The sequence below is a fragment of the Urocampus carinirostris genome, chromosome 19, assembly GCF_059441175.1.
Source record: "Urocampus carinirostris isolate Australia breed hairy pipefish chromosome 19, RoL_Ucar_1.0, whole genome shotgun sequence".
NCBI classification, from domain to species: domain Eukaryota; kingdom Metazoa; phylum Chordata; class Actinopteri; order Syngnathiformes; family Syngnathidae; genus Urocampus; species Urocampus carinirostris.
The window spans coordinates 21723192-21741072 of NC_142367.1; the positions used below are offsets into that span (position 1 = coordinate 21723192).

Genomic DNA, 17881 nt, shown 5'->3' on the forward strand with positions numbered 1-17881 from the left:
CGGGGAAAAGGTTAGTGAACACAATTGGAAGTATAGCAGGATCTCGAGACAGAGTTGCAGTTAAATGCATTAAAGTAACAAGATGATCGTAAATTGAAGTTTTACAGAATCCCAGCATACACTCCCGATAAAAGAAATATAAGAGAGTTGTGGTTAAATGCATCAAAGTGAATAGATTGGACCGAGGCACTCATCAAAATGCTTAGGTTTGCAGCGAACATTTCATATCAGGTAAGAGAAATTAAACGTTTATGATTGTTGCTATGGAGTCCATATTACTTGTTATATCGGTGAAATATCGTATTTTCTTAGCTTTAGCTAACTGTTAGCATGTAGCCTAAATCCCAACGGTAGCTCTGTAAACACTGCGAGGGTGAAACATAAAAACAGGCACTTATTGCAAACAATTGTTGGGAACACATCCAAGTAATATCTAATATCTAATGGTAAACAATCATGAACGTTTAATTTCTCTTACCTGCAAAGTGTGCGCTGCTAACCCGAGCATTCTTGCTGAGTGCCTCGGTCCAATCTTTTCGCTTCAATGCATTTAACCACTACTTTCTTTTTCCTTTTATAGGGAGTGTCCCTTGAGATCCTGTAAAACTTCAGGTTAAGCTCACTGGCTTTTTTTTCTCCGATTCTGGCAACCAAACACATACCGTGATGACGTTGCAACACCGAACTAGCTTCGACTGTGCCGTCACACGTTACATAGGCTATAAAAGGGTCTATTAGTGACATACAGTTGTGTTTTTTAAGGCAAGGGAGGGTTTTATTTTTGCCATGAAATTGACTTTTTGTCCTGTTTGTGGTCCTCAAGTGAAGATGTTCCGCCAACGATTACGTGCGGTTTGAATTATTTTGTGTGTGTGTTATGGAAAATCGTGTAAGAGCTGTAGCCTACTGTTCTTAAGTGCCCTCTTTGTTGTTGCATTTTAAAGTCATAAACCACAAAACACCACCGTGCATGAACCAAGAAGACATCATTTCCAGTTTCTCCCCCCTCTCTTTGATCTAACCGTTACATCAATGATCTCATATCACTAAATACATCACTTCTATATGATCTTATGCAATGTGTATAAAATATAAGGTTAAGGGGATTAATCTATTGTGGTCTTGCGCAAGGAAAACCCAAATAAAACATGTCATTCACATCTGAGTGGATTTTTCTTTTTTGGAATCGAGGAAAAAGACATTACAAGGATGTATTAAGATTGTTTTTGAATATATTATGACCTTGAATTCATATTGCTCCCATTGGTAACTGTTTTAGCCACTGGAGAGCAGTGTAATAACAGCAAATTGAGAAGACACCTCAGCCGCAGTAATAGTATTTATTTGAGCAGTGAATGGTAAATAGTCTGCACTTTTACAGTGCTTTTCAAGTCAATGAAGACCTCCCAAAGCGCTTTACAATGTGCTTCACACTTACCCATTCACACACACTCACACACCAATAGGGAGTCAGCCATGCAAGGCAACTAACCAGCTTATTGGGGGCATTTGGGATTCAGTGTCTTGCCCAAGAACACTTCGACATATAATGCGGAGGAGTTGGGAATCGAACCTGCGACTTCTTGATCCCAAGACAAGCGTTATACCTCATGAGCTAAGAATAAATACCGTGAACTTCTTTAATATTATACTTTATTATTTTAGATTTAATTTTTTGTGTTTGTTATTGCAACATCCATTGCAACCTGGTCATCCTGGAAGGGGGATGACCTCATGTGCCGTACCCTCTCAAGGATTCTTCACTTTCCTCATGTTGGGGTTTTTGAGTTTTTCCTTGCCCTCATGAAGGTTTTAGATAAGAGGATGGTGTCAATAGTCTTTTTTTTCTGTGCAGCCCTTTGAGATTCTTTGTGATTAAGGGCATCACAAATAAACTTGACTTGAGTTTTTTTTAGTTTTCCCTTGCCCTCATGTAGGTGTTAGATCAGGGGATTGTGTCATATTAGTCTGTAATTTGCTATAGTCTCTGCAGCCCTTTGAGACTCCTTGTGATTAAAGGCGTCACAAATAAACATGACTTGACTATTAAGTCTTCTTGGAGTATAAGTCACACAAGCCCCAAAAAAATGCAAATTTAAGAAGGAATGAACGTGTATAAGTCGCACTCTGAGTATCATCCTCATTTTGGGGAAAAATGTAATCGATCAAATCGAACAGCAAAAACATGCATGTTGTCTCAAGGCAATTTAAAATAGTGTAATGCCCCTCGATGTGATCAAAGATGCACACATTTACTGATAAAGTATTGTTGCTGATTTAATAACAAAATTGTCTGGACCAGAACGGAAACAGGACCCAATTGCATGACGTTTACCACAAGTTTTATTGAAAGAGAGAGGAAGGGCGCGCCCACGATCCGGTGTTGGCTGGGCGAAGGAAGCAAGTCGCTCTCGTACTCTGACGGAAGTGGATCTTCCGTAGCGAGCGATGGCGGTGTCGGGGACGGAAAACTGGTCGGTAGCCAGGACTGGGAGAGCAAGACGTGGTCGGGGTCGGAAACGAGTCGTAAGCCAGAAAGGGAGAGTAGACGTAGTCGGTAACAAAAGAGGTTGTAAGCCGGGACGGTAGAGCAGACCTGGTCAGTATCAAAACAGGTTGTAGCCGGAGACAGACGGGAGCAAAAACGGGACAGGTGGGAGTCAGGGTCGAAAAAGGCCTGCCTAGTATGCACTGAGGTTCGCAGACAGACTGATAACAGGGGATCGACAGGACTGAGTTTAAATAGGGACAGGGAGCCAATTACAACTTGCCGAGGGTGGCGCCAAATGAGCGGGCACAGCTGAGTCACTTCAGTAATCATGACAAAAATAGCAAGCGGTAAAACAGTCACACAAGAGCTACTGTTCGACATAACATACCGTTGGTGTGCACACCCAGACTGACTTCCAAGCACAAAACTTCTGCATCTGTCGCCGCTTCCCCTTCCTCGCATCACATCCTTTCTTAAAGGGTCCATGCGTAAACACAAACAACAGCAACAAAAGTAACACCTTACAATAGAAATAAAATGGAGAACACGGTCTACTAACATTAAACGTACGGGCGTATCCGTCAGGGACCGGAACAGGATCAAGACCCAAACGTGTGACGTTACTCACACAAGCCTTTTATTTTATATTTTAGAGTGACTCATAATGCAATTAAGATATTCACTGAGTAGGCTTTAGTTCAATGACAGGTCAGGCCGTCCCAAATGCAGAATATTTTGTCTAGTTCTGTTGATAACAGGACTCTGACGGAGGACGGCAGGCGTTGTTTTGAGAAACGCTCGCAGTTGTTTTGAGGAACCACAGACATCGGGATGCTCGTCTCAGAGATTGTGAAGCCAATGTTGGGCTTCCTTGGCACGCCCATGGGAGGAGCCGGCACGCCATTGTGCGGGGAGAAGATGGCCAATAAGAAGAGAGTTAAGGGACTTCAGAAGAGGGCTTCCCAGAGACTCCAACGACACTAATTCGGCCGTTTAAGATGGAGTACACTTAGTTAAATTGTTAATGAAATGAAATCTGCCCCCGTGTGAAAATGTCGGCTTTCCTGTTCATCTTTTCCCTCAAGAAACAAGCGTGCGTAAATTGTTGGGTAAATCTAAGGTTGTGTTTGGTTAATGGAGTCAGATAACTAATTCGAACAATTTGGTAAACGGTACATTTTGATATTTAATTCCCTACACATGGCAAGTAAATTAAAACAAAAAAGCTAGTCTGTTGAATTTGAGTTTAGTTTGTATTCTTTCCTGTGCGTTGTAGCACTCGTTTTCTGTTGCACGACACCAGATCTGTCAAGGTAACAGCCTGCCGTCCGGATCAGGCTCGTTGGGTGATTTAATCTGGCCCACGAGTTCGGGTGCTCATTACGTAGATCGCAATCTACTGGTGGATCCCATAAATCGTACTGGTAGATTACAGAAAGCTGTATTCAGTGCTTTGTTTTTCTTGGAACACACTGCCATCTAGCGGTTTCTTTGCAACATCACTGGTCTTGGAAAAAAAGACCAATTTATCACTTTTTACTCTTAGACTTTTGTTTCATTTTGTGTTTACGCATTTGATTTATTTGGGCTTGCGTTGAGAAACATTCTCAGTTTTCAATAACACAAATAAGGAATAACTTGAATCTTCTTTTATTTTTGTTAGTTTTCAGTTTAAATAAAGAGTGTAAATAGAATCCTCAAAGCATTCCGAAATACTTCCATGTTTTGCAGGATCCGTGATGGGTAGATCTTTTAGATCATTTTTAAGTAGCTCTCATGCTGTAAAGGTGTGAGCACCCCTACTCATCTCGATCAAAAGTTATGATTGCTTTTAAAAAAATACAAACCAAATGCTCGTTCTTGCCACTTGAGGGCAGTAAAGGTGTCAAAGAGGTGACGTCCAGTCTGGTTTCATGTTAAAGACAATATTTTGCAGTATTTTCTCCACTTTAGTAGGCCCAGCCTGGTAGTTTGATCTGATGTTATTCCCCGTAAACTGCTAAAACTCTTATTTTGTGTTTATTTTTTATGTCAAATAATTGTGACAATTGAGGCAAACATATTTCTATTCATATCTACCACTTGAGTTTATAGTTGAGATGTTTGTGGTGAGCTGGTTCAGGTGTAAAGCTGCATTTACTCATCTGTTAAAATAAACCAATATTTTAACTGATTTGAAGCCAAACGGGCAAATTATTTTTTACACCGTTTTCGAATAAATGTGCTGTATTTAGAAAACTACTCATATTATCCCTAATTGATAGAGCGGGCTTCTAATGTAGGCTGAACAATGAAGCATTGACATTTTTTACTGAAACGGCCCACTCAAAAACATGAAGTCTAAATCAAACCATCAAGCAAGATTGACAAGCCTGCACTACACAATACGGCGACATCTAGTGGTCAAATATTACACAGTGTCTCTTTAATGGACTTGGCTGGAGGACCGTGATTTTATCATATCCTGTTTTGGTCTTCCTTTGTAAACACCGGGGTTGCAATGAAAATTCAATCGGCATTTTATGTTAAAGACAATAAAGAATTATCACAATAATAAATTATTGTAACCCCATTTACGGCATTTCGTTAAATTTAACTGAAGATATCTTTAAAATAGCGCGGCAATAGTGACCTCTTCTGTCCTGTGCTTTTAAATGCTGCACGAATAGAATAGCTGTCGCAAATATTGCCAGTCTGAAAACACGAATGACAAAACTAGTTCATTTAAATAAATGTTTTTTATGAAAAATTGAAATCAAATTTTTAAATATTTAATTACTGGGATATTTTATTCGACGAATATCAAGTATTTAGTGTGCATAATGTTTCCATTCATCAGGCATAAAGTTCGTCGACTAAACACAAAGAGTACAAAGTAGACGACCGATACACTTTATGGCATTTCCCGTTCGTTCAAAAGATGATAAAGACGACGATTCGGGGATTATACAATTACAATATATTTATTTCAGCAATTAACAACTGAAAGTTTTTGTTTTTGGGTGGGTGTTAGTTAATTAGCAATCTTGTGTGAAAAAGTAAATCAGAAATATAAACAGAAATTACTCCACTGCACAAACTAAATATATAAAAAATAATTCGTTTTTAATATAAGAAACGCTGATATTTAATATCACCAGAACATCTCAGTCTTTTTTTTTAAATACAATCATATAAAGTTGGACATTTTAAAAAAACAATAATCGCTGCAAAATTACGTATAAAAACAAATAAAAACGATCATAATTAGGTTTAACTCGACACAAGGGGGAGGGGGGGTTTTGGGGTTTTTAAGGGTTATTGTTCTATCTTCGTTATTCATTATCCATTATCCGTTATCGGTCAGTTCATAATACGCTACAAAGCCTAGGAGCCGGGACACTTACTCTCAGCCAAAAGGCCAAGCTAAGGTCCTAGCCCTAAAGCCATGCTGCGATCATTGCGAATGCACCGTTCCCGGAGGTACTGCAATACCGGGCCGATGCGTGGAGTGGACAGAGCAAGCTCTTATTCCATCTCCGGATTGCAAAAATCAAAGATCATGGAAGGCCAAGCTAAGGTCCTAAGGCCAAAAGGCCAAGCTAAGGACCTAGCATCAAGGGGGAGATCCTTAAGTATGTTATTCGTCATTTTCACATCGGTATTGTTCATCACATAAAAAAAATAAAACCCCAATTTACTGATAACGTTTAAAATTTTGGGTTACCTTTTCGACATTTTGCTTTTTTTTGTGAATAAAAAAAGTTTCTACGAAACATCCCAAAATGCCATTTGTTCCCCCTATTAATCAATGCAATTTCCATTATTAATTAAGACTACACGTTAAATAAATAAAAACAAAAAGTAATATGGGTAATTGTATTTTATTTACCGAATTAACACAAACAATTTTTTCGGCACCTTTCTTAACTTTTACCCTACTTGTAGTAAATGAATTGTTGTTTATTATACTTAGCAGAATTAAGATTAAATTAAAAAAACGTAAAAAAATCGCGTAAAGCGTATAAATTGAAGGGTATGAGATCCTTAAAGGGACAGTGTGTATTATTTAGCGCCTCAGGACGGTAAAAAACAGCATTCATTCGAAAAACAAATCATAATACTAATTGAAATGATAAGCAAATATATATGAATAATCACGCTAATATGCAAAAAGGGAGAAAAAGAGAAAATGGAAAGAAAAGCAAACAAAAAAATGGAAAATGAGAAAGATGGAAATTGGAAAAAAAAGGAAGATTACAGAAAAAAGGAAGAGTAGAGGAGAAAAGGAGATAAAATAATTAAAAGACTGCGACAGACTGGCAACCTGTTCAGTGTGCCCAAGATGGCTGGGATGGGCTCCATCACCCCCGTGACCCTACTGAGGATAAGTGGACAGAAAATGGATGGATAAAGCAAAAGAAGAAAAAACTGAGGGTAAAAAGAATAAATGAAAGATGACAAATGGAAACAAAAAGAGTAAACAGAAAGAAAATGAAAGAAATAATAAACTAAGGGGAAATTAATATCGCAAAAGTGAGCACAGAATTAGTGGTAAAATAGTGCAGTATTTAGGCCTTTTTATTTGTAAAATTATTTTTGCAATACATCAAGCCTGGAGAAAAAAAGAACATCTTGGACAGTACCTCGAAACAATGAAAAAGATCTTTGAGTTGTTTGAAGCCCAGAGCTAAAATGGATATGGAATGCCTCGGCTTGGTGTTTGTTTGAAAGCACTCAAGGTTGCAGTAACGGGATACTTTTTGGTGGTACCTGAGTTACTTTAAAATGAAGTAACTAGTAACTGTAACTAATTACTATTTTTCAGTAACCTGCTCAACACTCATAGCGACACATTTACATGTGTATTATTAAATGTTGTCATGGCAACGGCACCAGGCACTTCATTTTGTGTAAAATAAATACAATTTCTACACCTATAAGCAGGGTTGGGTAGGGTTACTTTAACTGGATTACTTTCAATTACTTTTGCATGACTCCAATGCCAAATATGCTAATAAAAGACAAAAGAAACTAAATATGAATAAAATGACTCAATTTTGTACAGGCTTGGGGAGTAACGGAATACATGGAACGGCAAAAATGATGTTGGCAAGCTGTTTGGATTTCTTTTCATTTTGTTTCTGTCGCATTTGATGTTCGTTTTGCCGGAGATCAAAGAGATCAAAGCCAGGAGAGAAAGCTTACCACGTGTTGCGAGTCATCATTTGATTCATATTTAGTTTCTTTTGTCTTTTATTAGCATATTTGGTATTGGAGTAATCCAAAAGTAATTGAAAGTAATCCAGTTAAAGTAACCCTACCCAACCCTGCCTATAAGCATACCTGTCAACCTCCAGGGCTCCATGCCCTTACAAAATGTTGTATTTTCCCTTGCAAAATACAAAATAATATTTTTTTTTTTCAAACGTGTTTATTTATGTAGTTTAACATGTACATGTGTATCGTTATATCATATATATTTTCAATTAACATTTTGTTGTGAGATACTGATTTGCTCGACATGAATGAGGTTTATTATAAAAAAGTTCAAAAATGAAGTCTCTTGGACGTTCACTGTAGAAGGAAAAAATACATGCAAATATAATTAAGTAGAATAATACATTTTCTTATTCAAATTATGAATTCATTTTCTGCATTCAATTATTGTTGGTAATATACTGATTAAAGGGATAACCCAAACCTGTCTTTTTTCATTTTCTCCTTTTATACTTCCTTTTTTCTTAACTTTTTTATACAACATCATCCCTAGGTGTGAATGAGCGAATGAGCTGTCTGTCCCTGTGTGCCCTGCAACTGGCTGGCAACCAGTTCAGGGTGTCCCCTGCCCACTGCCCGGAGATGGCTGGGATGGGCTCCAGCCCCCCCGCGACCCTAATGAGGATAAGCGGTATGGCTAATGAGATGAGATGAGATAATTCGTAATATAATGCATCAAAGCAAGTGAGCCATTTGAGAGGCGGCTCTCTTTAATGAACTGACCCGAAAAAGCAGATTCTCTAAAAAGAGACGGACTTCCTTTCACTACACAACTCGAACTCGTTTGACTTGATTGATTTGCTGTTTTGTGATAGTCGGTGTATACCGGATGGTACCCATAATTGACAAATTTGCATTTTTCCATACGGATTTTCTTGTACGTCGTACACGTCTTAAAATGCATAAAAAACGTACTTTGTACGGCAAAAACGTACAGGTTGACAGGTATGAGCTTACGTCTTTTTTCATTTGTTTAACTTTGAAAGTAATGTTTCTTGTACCACTAGGAGGCGTTATATAATACCCACTTTCCCTTAAAGCGCGCTATACGTAATTTGTACATTTGGATTATTTATAACACTCAAAAAATTCCCCCCAAAAAACAAAAGAAATGAAATTATAATTGTGTATTTATATACGGCGACGAATACATCCCAATACGACATGTGGTCCTTTTAAAACGAAGTCGGAAGTAACGGACGTGACACTCCGCTATATCCTCTCTGAGTCTGCTTGAGTAGGAGCGGGTGTTTTTTTTTCAGGAGGGAAACTTTATCAAGGTTTTTAACGCGTTCTGAAGACGATTAACTCACAGTTTCGCTTCCCCGTTCCAAAAGCAACCGCATTGAAAGGTAGGAACACCCTCCCGCGACGAAACCTGGCGAATTTTACCCCGTTAAAAGCTCCTTTTCCCCAGTTTCCATTTGCGCCATTTTCGCTACTTTGATGATGCGCTCATGTAATGTGCGCCCCGGCGCTGTTGTTCTTTGTCCGCTTTCTAAACGTTCTCCCTCGTTTTCTCATAATGGAGAATATAATAAGTCTCGGGAAGAGCTCCAAGTTATATGTCGGTTTTTGTGTCTTGCGAGCGGAACGTTTTTAAAACGAAGCGCGTTTGCGCCATTTATTTGTGCTGCATCAGGCCGTGACAGTCGCTAACTGCGCCTGTCGGTTCTGGCGCACATGAGTTAGCTTCGCCGGCTAACCCGCTAGCCGGCTAATCGATTAACTTCGGTGTTTTTCAGACTCTTAAAACGACGAGGCGACATAGTTAACACCCGTATTGGTTTTGTTTTGTTCTAAAGTGGATACGGAGAAGTCCTAAAACTGCGTTTACAGCTAGGAAATACTGCACACGCTAACTACGTTAGCAGGCTAACTGTTAGCCACCTAGCGCTAAAACCAAATACTTCAAAACTGTCGCTTTTTAACAATGAAGTCACCCTAATGAAGTCCTTTATTAGAATCAACTTTATTATCATTGTAGTGCTACAACGATATTACGGTTGCACTCCAGTTTGCAAATTAAACAACACAAAGACTAAAAAAACAGGAACATTAAATATTCACCTCAAATGTAACGTATTCACGTCAAAAATAATGGAATATTGCACCTAGAACAGGATATTGCACTTAAAACCGTAACAAATACCAACTTGAATGCCTTCCATGGCACAAAATTTTGTAAATGAAGTCTAAATGAAAGAACATTTAACAGTGGATGAATAAAATACTTCTTCTACAACTGTTTTCGAACCAAAATACAGAACATCTGAATCTAAACTATACAAAACTGCGATGTTGCACTTAAAACTGGGATGTTGCTCTTAAAACTAGGACATTGCCCTTTAAAAACCGTGCCTCACGACTGCAGATCAGTTATGTTGATAGCTCTGGGTAAGAAGCCAAATTTCAGTCTGTTCGTTTGGGACTTGTGGGATCTGAACTCGGGTAACTTTGAAAAAGGCAGTTGCTGGTGTGCAATGACTCTTGCAGGATGTGTGTTCCCCTGAAGTAGCGAGGCTAGGCAGGGAGCAGCCAGTGATCTTTTTGGTTGTGTTCGTAACCCTTTGCTGGGCTTTCCCGTTTGCTGCAAAGCATCCTGCGTACCATGATGCAGTACATTGGGATGCATCTTTAAATGCTAGGTGATTTAGTGACTTGTTGTCTCATCTCATTAGCTGCACCGCTTATCCTCAGTAGGGTCGCGGGGGTGCTGGAGCCCATCCCAGCAATCATCGGGCAGTGGGCAGGGGACACCCTGAACTGGTTGCCAGCCAATCGCAGTGACTTATTGTAATATTTTCACATAATTTGGTTCAAAACCAGTTTCAAAATTGCACCATATCTGTTAAATAATCCGTCAGGAAATTGTGCTTAATGTAATTGTTTTCTTATATTGGAGATATTATCTTGTTTCTTTATTAATAATAATACTTTTTAAGAAGTGTTTGTATAAATTCCTAATGAGTTGGATATCTCCCACTAACTAGATGAGTTTAGCATATTGTAAATCATTTTTCATTCTCAACTTTATTGTTAAATCTGCTATATGCACGACCCAAATAGACATAGAGTACTGTACTTTTAACCAACTGACCATTTTCAGTAAAGAAATACAATATTGATCCCTGGTGTAACACACAAAACTATAAATAGAAAACATAGTTCTGTTTTAGAAGGCAAGAATGGAGCACACACACACATAAAAAAGCAAAAATAGTTCTGAAATTGCAAAGATTTTTCTGATGCTTTTAGGTCAGAACAACCAACAAAAGTGCAATATAAGACTGTTCTGGCACAATAAAATGAGCATTCAAATGCCATGCAGGAAGACTATAGCACAGTACATCGGAGAATGGGAATTGGTCTGCATTTATATTGCGTTTTTTAAGTCAATGAAGACCTCCCATAGCGCTTTACAATGTGCTTCACATTTACCCATTCACACACACACACACACTCGCACACCAATAGCGGCCATGCTGCTATGCAAGGCGCCGACCTGCTTATTTTGGGGCATTAGGGATTCAGTGTCTTGCCCAAGGACACTTCAACATATAACACGGAGGAGCCAGGAATCGAACCTGCGACCTCTTGATCCCAAGACGAGCGCTTTCTTCAATGTTTTATACAACACTCAAATTAAAATGTAAATATGAATACCATGTGTTTACACATTCTAGAGCGACTGGTTTGCAAAAAGAAAAAAACCTTTCCCCAGAAAATAACCTATAAGCCCCTTCAGACACAGATTCCTGACTACCTGAACAGGTAACTCTAAGACCTAAGTTTAATGAAATTACTCCCTTGACCCCGTGTGCAAACATCGCATAAATATGACGCAAATAGAAAAAAAAACCGAAGTAAAAAAAGTAAGCGTATATAAAATATGCAAGGCTTAGAATAGAAAATGTGCAAAGTAGAAGTTGTAATTTTAAATGCTGTTTTAAGTGCTGTGGACTTTAGGTGAGATATTGTGATATTATTTCTTATAATAAAATGATTTACCTTGTTTCTTTAATAAAATAATCCTTAGTGAACTAAATGTCTTTTATCACACCTTCATAAAACCCCCCAAGGGAAACTTGCTTCGAGATGATGTCATTGTCGACTGAGTTGTACGATTGTACCTAAATAACAATTTTAGGTCAAAAAATGCTAACATATTTGCAGTTGAATGTAGTTTTATTGTCATTATACATAATTACTGACCTGCAGCCAGGCTAATACTTGCCTTCTGACACCACCTCATTCGGTTCCCGGACGCAATCCACGCAGCACCCGCTGGTGATCAAGATTTTTTTTGCGTTCTTCTGAATTTCCTTAGAGTCCAATTTAATTGCTGAATTTATTTTCAATGTAACGATCCGCTAAGCACTAGCAAACGGTATCCTTCCCAGTTTGTTTCGATTCGGAGATGTTGACTGCCCATGCCCCGGATATTTGACTGACGGCATGCAGCAGCCAATCGCAGTCGCCCACACACAGTTACACCCACCCTCTGTAATCTGTTCCGCGCTGTCTGGCGTCTATTAGAAACACAATGCATGATACATTGATATCAATGGCAATAAGACAATTCCATTACGAATCCGGGAAGGAGTGAACCAGTGATACCTGGTTATGCGAAGTAGAGAAGTCTTTATATTTACCTTTTTATTTTAAGAAAAAAAGGTTAAAATGTTATTATACTAATTTAAAAGATCAAAATATGTAAAATAAAAAAACCCTCAAAATAAGCAGATTTTTCTGTCAATGGGGTGAGATATTGTGATACTTTTTCCTAATTTTAAAATTGATATAGTTTCTTTTAATCAGATGAGAAAATGTTTGGACTGAACGAAATAATATTATCTAGCAGATGGTAGACCATTTTGATATTTTTAAGAAATATTTTATCCAAATATATAAGCAAATCTCTTTGAAAAAAACATTTTTAGGCACTGCGGTCTGATACTGTAGTTCTTTATTAACTTGGTCTTTATTATTAAATTGAATTGGTGTAATTTTAATGTGTTGAGATGCTGATGAGCTTGGATGTATGACTAAAGCAGCAACGTATAGAACATAAAAATACAATGTGTAGTAATATGTTGCGCTGTTGGTTCACTTTCAAATCGGTCGACCCAGAAAAATCATAACCCATGACAAAAATGAGTTTCACATACATGGCCCTACATTTCAAGTTTAGCATGATTATCGCTCTATTACAGGAGTCTACAAATCATGTCTGGCATTGCATTGAGCCGGCTTGCCCAGGAGCGCAAAGCGTGGCGGAAGGATCATCCTTTTGTAAGTACAAAGGGAAATCTCACCATATTAAAACTGGCCTTAACAGTCCAAATGCTGCTTATTAAAGTCACATTGTCTTAAAAATCTGTCCCTTCAGGGTTTTGTTGCCGTACCGACAAAAAACCCGGATGGAACCATGAACCTTATGAACTGGGAGTGTGCTATTCCAGGAAAGAAAGGGGTAATGTTCCATATTCAAAAGCAGAAATCATTCTGAGATGTGTATTCAAAGAGGCTATTGATTATTATTAGGCACTATTTAAATACTCTATATCAACACGTTACTTTTATTTTACTTGTTTTTCAACACAAGGATACTGCTGGAAGTCTGAATTTCCCTACGGGGATGAATAAAGTATCCATCTAAATAGTCGAAGAATCTACTCGTCTTGCCGAACAGTTTTCAATATAAGAAGCGAATATGTTGGGTGTAATGCTCAACCCTTGCTTTAATTTGCAAATGATCTGTGTGGAGGCTTGAGACGCACTTGCTGATCAGATAATTGTATGTCTCCAGACTCCCTGGGAAGGAGGCCTTTTCAAACTGCGTATGTTGTTCAAGGATGACTATCCTTCATCACCTCCCAAATGTGAGTTTCTTTCCCTATTCTGTTGACACAAATTAGCTACCTTGATACAAATTCACACCTTGGTGGTTACAGAAAAACCTCTGGAATTGTTGTCTTTTTCATGTAGGTCGCGGTGTGTTTCCCGCATTATAAGTGTTATAACTCCTTTCTTCTGGTTACAATTGTAGATGGTTGCTTATCAACTCCACTGGTGCGTTTTGATAGTTCAGTTACTACCATAATGAGTTTTTATTTTTGTTTCAGGTAAATTTGAGCCGCCGCTCTTTCATCCAAATGTATATCCATCAGGCACGGTATGCCTTTCCATCCTAGAGGAGGACAAGGACTGGAGACCGGCCATTACAATAAAGCAGGTTTGTGCTTCATCAATGCTCGTTTTAAGTGATTCATCAGTTAAGACAAAAAATTCAAAAAGTAAGTATCCTCAAGGCTTTGCATACATTTTTTTGTTTATACAGCAAACACAACAAAAAGCCATTTGTACTATTTCCAATTTGGTTTTAGCTTTAACTCATGTTTGATTTTTAAATAGTTAACAATAGACCTTGGGATATGACTAGGTGGGTTCGTACAGGGAAATTTCTGTATAGCAGGGGATAGAAACCAATGGTAATTAGCCCTGAACTCCCAATACCCCGATAAAAACATAACAAAATGATATAGAGTACTAATGTGTAATAACTTTTATAAACAGTTCTACATGTAAAGACAAAATGAGGTTGAAGTTTGATTAAATGAGTTGAGCTGGTCGAGTGGAGTAACTGGTGGATGCAGATAAGGAAAGATGGCGGATTGAAAATTAAACTGATTTCAGAACTTCCGCTTCAGGAGATTGTCATGCCTTTAGATTGTCTTGCTTTAATCGCCTCTTTATTTTTCCCAGTTGGCGATTGGTTACAGCCATGCACTTTAGCAACACTTATTATTATCACTTCTTTGTATTTCTTGATGATATAAGCTTTGCTTGCATGGTTATCATGATTTTGCCTCCCCTTTATCATTGGGACCTGTAGTGAACCAACACGGCACATTAAAGACTATTTCATCGCTAACTTTACGAAGCACACGGGATTTTGAACTGAATGAATATCCGAAAGGCATTGTGGGAGGGAGTTCAGTCATTAGCATCTCTGCGTTTTTAGAGATTTAACTACCTACGCACGGAAGCTGATGAATTAGCATTTTATACATTGTTGGGGATGCAAAATAATTTGTTGTATAGTAGGGAAAATGCTGTTGGTAGACACACTTATTCCACACTGCAAAGTGAAAACATCATAAGGCGAGGACACCGTATCACGGGATATTGGTTCTTCGAACTCTCACCAGTAAACAACTCATGGCAATGGATTCCTTGTCCTTTTGGTTATGTTGCAGAAACAATGCTGACACCATTATTTCATGGTCATTTCTACAAACCTTTTATCACTGCATCCCTAAAGTGCAATTTTTATGTAATCTCAGTAACTTTAGTTACTGCTGTCACAGTCTTGTTCCACGGACAGACTGAGATAATTTCTTCCTTATGTCATGAGGCTCTTTAACTCCACCCGGGGGAGTAAAAGCCCACATGAAACCCCAACCCCCACATTTGCATATGACCCTATTTTTATTACAGTGTGTATTTTCCGTAGCACCATTTAAATACTCTATAGCATAACGTTTTATTGGGTATTTTTGTATTCTACATCTTTTATCATTTTATTTTTCAACACAAGGATACTGCTGGAAGTGTGAATTTCCCTACGGGGATGAATAAAGTACCTATCTATCCATCTATCTATCGCTGCTGAAACAAGTTAGAAAATCTTTTGATTTCTTTTGCAGATCCTATTAGGTATTCAGGAACTCCTAAACGAGCCCAACATCCAGGATCCAGCCCAAGCCGAGGCCTACACAATCTACTGGTAAGGCACACGTAAATGTTGAAACAGGCCTTGAAAGTGTCTAAAAGTAGAGGAACGGACATTCCGGTCCTGCGATTACGGGGAGTTCTTTTTAAGGGTGGCTACTGCTGAACGTGGCTAGTGGGACAAGAAATTGCTCCTTGTCATAATTACCCCGAAGCTAATGCAACACCTCACAAGGAGAAGCTAAAACCAAGCGAAACGGCAGTCTAAAATTCTTGCCGATGACACCGGATCCTGACGAGTTTCCTTTCTCTTGCAGCCAAAACAGAGTAGATTACGAAAAAAGAGTGCGATCGCAGGCCAAAAAGTTTTCCCCCTCGTAAGGGCAAAGACGGCAGAAGGAACCGCCTCCCCCGCTCAGTCACAATGAATGTGCTCCCCTCACATCGGGACTTGCTTAAAGACTTCTATTTAAACTCTACACATTCTGTGCCATCCACACACACGCCCCCCCGTCCCTCCCCACGACCTTCGTTTGCTGTTTTTTGCTTTTAATCGACGTTTGGCGCGTCATCCCGAGCGGGGTCCCGGGTTTCAGCACCCTCCGCTCGTTTTTAAACTTCCTCATGTGCGGCGCAAGGTTCGCCCAGCCCACTTTCGAGTCCATGCGAGCCGGCCGTCATCCGTTTCCAAGGAATATATTTTTGTTCCCTTTTGCTCCGCCCCCTCCCCACATTTAATGTCAATGTCTGCTTATTTCATTGTCAGTATTCTGACTGCTGTATAATGAATGGCACTTTTATACTGTTGTATTTCACTTAGCGTCTCTAGATGGTTCTGTCTAATCCTTTATCCTAGGTTTTTCTATTCCGCATGCTGTAACATACGATCTGCTGCCTTGGCTGTCTATTTGTTAGTTCTCAGTGTTAAGTTTTTTTGTTTTGTTTGGGGGGATAAATGGAAAAAAAATGGGCTGTGATGACCGAGGCAGGTAGGCATACCATTGTATCAGACTTTAAGGTTATACGGTGCTTTGTTCATGTATGTGTTGGCGTAAATAAAACTTTCTACAAAATGTTTCTCGGTTTGACACAGCAAGCCAAAAGCCTCCATTTGTTTCTGTACTTCATAGCTTACACAGGGGTTTGAAATCCTTTAAAATGCTCGAATTTTCACCTCGTGGTTGAATTTAATATGCAGTGTATGCTTGAAATTGTTGCCTTCTTTTAACAGGTCTGCTTAAAAATGACACCGACACTGCTTTCTGGCATTTCACTATCCATACCTGCCAAGTACTCCGGTTTTGCCGTAATGAGTACCGTTTTCTTTAACCCACTACGGTGTTACGGTTGGGTCACATGTACAACGGTTTTCCCTTTTTGAAAAAAAAAAAAAAAATCGTAAAAACATTCTACCGCAAGATGGAGACAAAGTGCCATTTCAAACAACGGCTATATCAGCACTGCCAGACATATCAGCACTGCAAGTCGTCTGGCAGTGCTGATATATCACTGGTCGAGGTTTATTTTTAGCTCAATTGGAGCACCGTAATTGGCAGCGGGAATATAGGTCATTTGGGATATCATTCATTTTGCTAAAGTGAATCAACCAACGCATGTTTATGGCTTTTCAGTCCCTTATTATCTGCTTTTCTGCGAAAAATATTTTGGTCTCGCATGTTCAATTGACACTGGTGTGCCTTGCTTCACTTTGAGAAGTGACTGATTCAATGGAGCTGTGACACTTAGAAATGTGCCAGTGAAATTGTTTGCATGATATATTGAGATTTAGCCTTTAGTTTGTTTATTGCTTAAATATGTGCTGAAGCCAGTTAAGTGAAATGGGGAATTTCTAAGATGAAAAGCTCCCTATGGACTTATGTCCAACAGAACAAGTGCATGTTTCATTTAAACAGGGCCAAAATTTGTATTGGTGCAAGGATTATGTACCAATTATGGGCCATGCAACTATTAAGTAAACGTTTTCCAGTTGTAAATTGTAATGGGAAGATCTTACTGCTGGGGTCAGCAACCTTTTTGGTGTGGAGTGCTACCTGCAAATTTCCTTGTAAATCAGTGTGCCACAGAGCTGTAATTATACAACCTGGATAGACATAGAAATTGTAGAACTGACCTATTTATCTTCACTATTATTCATCAATAAACTAAATAATGAATGTGAGCAACATGCAGAAAAGCCTGTAGACATCCATGTCTTCAACTTTTGACCACAAAAATCAACCATTTTTCATCAACAACGAACTTCAATCAAAAAAACAAATGTTATGGACGGCTACCATACCATTCATCAATGAAATCTTTTTGCAGAAAATATCAAAACTTGAAACACGCATGCACGCTTCTTACATATATTTGCCATCAGGAAATGGTTTTCTG

At 38.8% G+C, this 17881-nt stretch overlaps 1 protein-coding gene and 1 pseudogene across 1 annotated transcript; one reads left to right on the forward strand and one right to left on the reverse strand.

Moving 5' to 3' along the window:
* Positions 1–5931: 5931 nt before the first annotated feature.
* On the reverse strand, positions 5932–6076 carry LOC148347707 (U2 spliceosomal RNA; annotated as a pseudogene).
* A 2860-nt stretch (positions 6077–8936) lies between these two features.
* On the forward strand, positions 8937–16564 carry ube2ib (ubiquitin-conjugating enzyme E2Ib). Its single transcript, XM_088323829.1, has 7 exons — positions 8937–9102; positions 12967–13045; positions 13143–13226; positions 13563–13635; positions 13879–13988; positions 15463–15542; positions 15805–16564. Exons 2-7 carry the CDS (start codon positions 12980–12982, stop codon positions 15866–15868), a joined length of 477 nt encoding a protein of 158 aa, XP_088179955.1. The 5' UTR covers positions 8937–9102; positions 12967–12979; the 3' UTR covers positions 15869–16564.
* Positions 16565–17881: the final 1317 nt, after the last annotated feature.

What these genes read in the sequence shown, in the direction of transcription:
- ube2ib (XM_088323829.1), top strand. Translation starts at nt 12,980, where the DNA reads ATGTCTGGCATTGCATTGAGCCGGCTTGCCCAGGAGCGCAAAGCGTGG. An exon ending in CTATTCCAGGAAAGAAAGGG is followed by an intron (nt 13,227 to 13,562) that starts GTAATGTTCCAT and finishes GTATGTCTCCAG; the next exon opens with ACTCCCTGGGAAGGAGGCCT. An exon ending in CGGCCATTACAATAAAGCAG is followed by an intron (nt 13,989 to 15,462) that starts GTTTGTGCTTCA and finishes TTTCTTTTGCAG; the next exon opens with ATCCTATTAGGTATTCAGGA.